At 41.6% G+C, this 5,988-nt stretch overlaps 1 protein-coding gene across 1 annotated transcript; it reads right to left on the reverse strand.

Annotated features, from left to right (window-relative positions):
• Positions 1-904: 904 nt before the first annotated feature.
• LOC125774969 (splicing factor 1-like) lies at positions 905-1,894 on the reverse strand. The gene has a single exon (XM_049445346.1). It carries the CDS (start codon positions 1,892-1,894, stop codon positions 905-907), a length of 990 nt encoding a protein of 329 aa, XP_049301303.1.
• Positions 1,895-5,988: the final 4,094 nt, after the last annotated feature.

The following is a 5,988-nucleotide window of genomic DNA, read 5'->3' on the forward strand; positions in this document are numbered from 1 at the left end:
AGAATAAAAAAAAATATCATGAAAGAATTTCTAAGAATACGAACATACAGCACTTCGCGTTTAATTTGTAGGTACTCGGAATTATTTCAATGAACCGCCAGTTTGTCATAAAATCCCGGAAGCTATTTGTGGGAATTTATACGTACCTACACGTGTCGAGACATACAAAAGAGGGAAAAAACCCTCAACGACAATGAAACAAACAGAAAAAAAGGAAATATGTTATACAATTGTTGTTCGCATTTCGCACATTCCCCTTTTCATTGCATGGGTTATTTGAGTTGAGCATGGGCTTTTGGGTGAAGTTGCGGTCAGCGCTACCGTACTACAGTCAATTCCCACAAATCCCCCGGTCCCCGGGACCATTTTCCTGAAGGAAGTGGCTCATCCTCGCGCACAAGAATTGAAGACAAATTTAATTTTATTGTGATTCATAAAACTCCCCGCTTGGTTGTGATACCGTGCTGGTGACACTTTTCATACGGTTTTGCGGTTTTAAGCGGATCTGGATCGGGATTCTCCGGGGGCTACAAAAGCATTTGTCAACCCACCGGCCTATGTGGGTGAGGTTTTTGGGGGTGTATGTGGGTTTTGCTCACTTTATGCCTCAAGTGTGCGGGAAAAAGAAATTTGTTTTATGAGGGTAACGATTGTGACGATTTGTGTTTAGCTTTCTCTGCATTTTTATTTCTTTTTTGGATTTTCCTTTTCTGGATTCGTTAGGTGAATGAGGATGCAATTTTTGTGAGGAAGTTTGTGAAATATAATTTCAATATCGTGTTTTATAATATTATTTTTCTACACGAATATCTTTATTGTAACATCTTTTGTTTTTTAACCTCCAATAGCTCTTAAGTTTGAGGTTTGATGAGTGACTACATCGATGGACAACATCTTGTTCCTCTTATGTTCTGTATTGTGGTTGAAGCGAATCGCTTTCTGGAGCATTTGCACCAATTTCCTCCAAAAAGCTCTGGTAAAGCTTATCGAATTTGTTACTGTTATCGGAAGACTCTGGTTTCTCTTGATAGCATGGTCGTTTACTTATGCAGTCGCTTGTGATGTGACCACCACCACCACACGCCGAACAGACGATGCTGCTCACGTTGTTTCTCATAAGCGGTCTCTCGCTATGAGAACCAAAGTCAGACTGTGGGCGAATGGTACCATTAAGCACAGCCAGTGCGTACAGTTGCTCTTTGCGCAGCTGATTTAGATGGTTTGGATCTTCGACTCCTTTCGTGATTACGTCCTGGATGAATTTGGCGGCATTCGCAACGGCCTCAGAATTGTCGGCAGTAATGAACGCGTGAAGTGGCTCATTTGATTCAGCCACCGGTGCAACCTTCGAGGGCAATGTCGAACCTTTGCCACGGATGATGATCTTGGTGCCGGTTTGCTTTTCGATCGCCTTGATTGTGCTGCCGCGTGGCCCAATAAGCAAACCGATAAAGTTTATGTGCGGATACTGGTCCTGTGGTAGAAGAACCTTCTCACTGTTGCAGTATTTAGGTGGTTTATAGTCTGACGGAGGCTTGAACGATGGATTAATTGCTAGCATCTGCTGGATCAGCTGGTGGCGTCTTGTTTCTATTTTTTTGCGTTCGCGGTATGCACGCGTGTTTAGCCGTTTACCAGTGGAATCGTATATTGGCGGTGGGGATGGAGATCTCTCTTCTCGGTTGTGTGGAATCGTCACTTCATTCACACGAAGCTGATGAGTTAATTCGTTTATTTGCAGTTGCAGTATAAATGATTCTTCCTGTTCGGGCGTCAACGTATTTGGCAAAACTGTTGGCACGCCTGGGATGCAAACCTTGGCGTGTGTTTCGTCGCTCCAGCGGGATTTTCTTTTGCGACCACGTTCGCCTCCATTATCTGTAGCCTTGCTCATCGCTCGCGTGTAGTTTTCCTAAACTGGAGGATTGTTTTTAGCGCTAAATATCATTCAAATGTTGCGAAATACTTACTTTGACACAGCTAGATAATCCGCGCGAACTTGCTATCGTGGAAAATTTTGAACTGTCAAAGTATACCTCAAATGTTGCACATTTCACAATGGGATATCCGCTGGTCGTTTCCAAACAAATAAAAAAATTCATAATTTTCCCAAAATATTTAAATATTTAAAAAGAACATTTTTTTCCAACACGCAGAAGTTTGTTCACCTCACATTGTTTACCAAATTAGAATTTTATTGCATTAAGATTTCCAAATTATTTGTGGAAATTATTTAGTAATATTAACATTTGTCATAGAATGAATTGACAGTTGCAATAGTATGTAAATTTGAAAGAGTCGTTTATTAGCGGTTATGTATTATAAAGCTAAAAATAATAAAATATGTCCTGGCTTTATAAACTTTGTAAAATTGAATTAATAGCAATTTAATAAAAAAAATGGTCCAGGGAAAGAGATTACGGTTAAGCTGTGAAGAAGCCTCATCGTATAATGCATCACACTGTGATGAAGGCCCGTTGTTTGGTGCGATGTGATGAGAATAATATAGAACAACTCAATTCAAACCCTCAACTGAGATAAAATAAGGGTTTTCTTCTATCTTCACATCGATTTTACCTTCCCACAACCTTGAAAAGTAAACAACACCGTTTAAAGAGAGCTATAATTTCGTTCAGAACAACGGTTCAATTTCTTCCAGATGTTTTCTGTTTTTTTTATAGATCCCCTAAAATTGTTATTCCCATCCTCGATGATCCATAAAACAACATCCACCTGATTGCAATACATTCGATTACGCCAATATCAACACTCGCCGATATTTCTCCGGTTCCGGTTGCGCCCTACCCCACTGTCTGCGTGGAACGTATGGGGTTTTTATGCGAAACATGATTTTTATGTACCGTTTGTGTCTATGAAGGCAAAGATGGTCGCCGTCAAAATTGCACCTAGTTATTCTATCAATTTATGACATCGCAGCAATATTGCACAACGCATCATCGTTTCTGGTGTCTTTTTCTCCCATGATGGAAAATGGGTTTAAAACTCTCTGTTAAACATTCAAGTCATCTTTTGGGGTGGGAATGGGGTGTTTGTACGCTTGCACTATGGTGCTATGTTTCCGAAAGGAAAGCTCAGTTTTGCCCCTGTTCCATGGTTGGGCCCCATGGTGGCCATGGTGTTTGGATAATATTTTTAAACTCAATTTATGATGGCGCACGGAACGTAGCCGATCAGCGCTACGGCATTCTACTCGGTACCGTTTTGGAGGGGTTGCCCCCGGGGGTTTCTTTCTTCTCCGCTGTCCGACTCATTCGCATAATAACAATTCACTCAGTTGTGTGATCATAAAATCGCTTAAGCGTAGCTGAAGGAAAAATAAACAAAACCAAGCTCTGCCTTGGTGCCGGAAGTGAAGGAGCAAGACCAAAAAAAAAGAAAAACAAAATAAAGAAAACAAAAAAAAACAGATAATGTGCTCATGTGCCCGTCCGATGGGTGAAAAGCGGCAGGCATTAAGTCGTGAGTTTTCCGGACGAACCAAAAACCTCTGTGATGCTCGGTGCACCGGCAAGCTCATGAATATCAACGGCAATTCAATGTCTATAAAGAAAATATTGTCCTGCTGGATGGATTTTCCTTCCGCAAGCGTTGGGATGCAGCAACATTCAGTCGAACGCCCTCTGGGATACAATCTTCCCCCCATCCAAAAGGCAGTGGGGCTGGACGCTAGACGCGATCGACCGACTAGCCATGGCAACGTCGAGCGACTTTCGTTCCGACCGGCAGACCAGCAAGCACAGCAAGCAAATACCCCACAGCAAGGCAACCCGAAGCGGCACGATAGATGTTCCTTGCTCAGAACCGTGTGGCGGCACTTACGACATAAATTACTCCGCCTCGCTCAGTAAATCCGTTTAATTTACGGTTGTTTTTCGGTTACGGATTTATACCGTGGCCTTGGTTTTGGCGGCCATTTTCATAGATAATAATTTTAGCATTTTTATAGCGCCACATCCCGACTGGCGACTGAGCAGTTTGATTGAACGTCCGAGAGGTGAAGATTTGAATAGAAGCCTTGCTTGCTGTGAAAGTGAGTTTTTTTGTGTGTGTGTTGGTTGGATTTATGGCCCACACATTTAAGGCACGTCGACGATGTGTATCTTACAAAATGGCGCTGATGTCGAGAATGGATTTATGATTAGCTCGTTTGCTGGTGAAATGTTTTTTTTTTTCAATTTTAAATAGAAAATACTACCGGGCAATTTTCCCTTCCTTTTTGAATTTGAAGCAAATGAGAAATAGAGTGAAAAAAGTATTCAATTTAAAATAAATTAATGCAAGTTAAGAAGCTTTCCCGTTGACCGGCACAGGCGCTGGGATATGCATGCGAGCCATGCATAATCAGCAATCTTTAACGAATACCCGAGAGAGGCAGAGTGGCCATTTCTCCATCAGACAATTACCATGTGAGTCCGATGGAAGATCATCGTTCTGGGTAAAGGATGATGGAGAACATACTAGACAACAGTAGGTGAACGATCCTTTCGTCCGGGAGAAATTCTTTCCCGGTAATCAACTCGCCTAGAATAAGGGTAGCAAAAAAAAAAAAAAGGATAAACCTTCTTCTTGTGCGAGTTGTGTCTCATAGTCACCGTGTCTGTGAGTGTCTTTTGCTGTTGCTGTTGTTGTTGTTTCTTACCAACAATAAAAACCCCGATAAGCTTCTGCATCAGCACGGTTGGCTGGTTGGTGGACGAACGCGAGTGTTAGCAACGATACTGATGACCCTCGGGCAAGACGAGAGTTCCTTTCTATCTGCTTCACATCCTACTACCATCCGTCGGGAGGATAGCAATTTTAATAAACTTGTTCTGTCACGTACTTTTATCATACAATTAATTAGATGACATTAAACGGCCATGTGTGTATGCGTATGTGTGTGTGTGTGGGTCTGGGTGCTTAGTGACCGTTGGTGGCCCCGAGGGCTCTTCGAGATCGCAGGCAGGCTGTTTCGGTTTTTTGTACTATGCTCAGCAAATTATGCTTCTTCAAACCAAGCAATAGCCCGGTACGGGGTGTGGGGGCAGTACGAAATCGGGATAATGGAAGAAATGGTCCCGTTTTGCTGGAAATAGTGTTCCGCCCCCGAGGGTTCCGGCACGTTTTCTTCAAACCAGGGCCAGTACATGACGCACTATAAAACGAGACACCTTTTTAACTCATCATACACAGGCGCTTGTTGATGGTGCGGTCCGGATAAGCAAAAAGGACAGTTTAAAATGTGTACGAATAAGCACATATTGTATGGCTGATTTCTTCATGCAAATCTTGCACAGCGGCGTGAGCGGCCTGGCCACATCGCGGTGCACGATTTGGCTATTCATATTTTAACATGGGAATATTTCGCCGGCTCTTATATGGCTTATATTAACTTCATGCTCCGGTTCATGCGTGATCGTGGTTTCTCACGTATTTGGAAAAATTATCTAACCTTTATCATATGAAGCAGAAAGAGGGAAAGGTTTTTGTTGGTCGGCTTTGTTTTAACTTGTTTGCCGATGTGTGCCAACTAATGTTTTCTGCCTAGTTGAATGAGGAAGAAAAAAAAGACTTAGATTAGATTATGAATCGCGTAATAAGGTCATGTGATTAAGCATCACCAGGGATTGATGGGAAGATTTTAAATGGAACATTAATTGGTATTTTGTAAAGCATTCAAATGTGCTGCCGCCTATTTGGTTCTATATAAAAAGTTTGGGGTTTTAAGTGTGTTTGATAAGTCATTATTCTTATTATGTTTTTTTAAGTACCAATACTTTATAATAATCACCGTGCTGTCGTAAAACATACGATACAACATTGCGTTTACAAATCCGTCTAGATACATCATATTTTTATGTTGAAAAGAGACGAAGAATAATAAGGATTGGTGATTCTCAAAGATAAGATATTTGTTACAATTTTTTTAATAATCGTACAATAGGCATTCATTCTGCTACACTACCCTGTTTTGAAGATTTGCTACCA

The sequence above is a fragment of the Anopheles funestus genome, chromosome 2RL (assembly GCF_943734845.2).
Source record: "Anopheles funestus chromosome 2RL, idAnoFuneDA-416_04, whole genome shotgun sequence".
NCBI lineage: Eukaryota > Metazoa > Arthropoda > Insecta > Diptera > Culicidae > Anopheles > Anopheles funestus.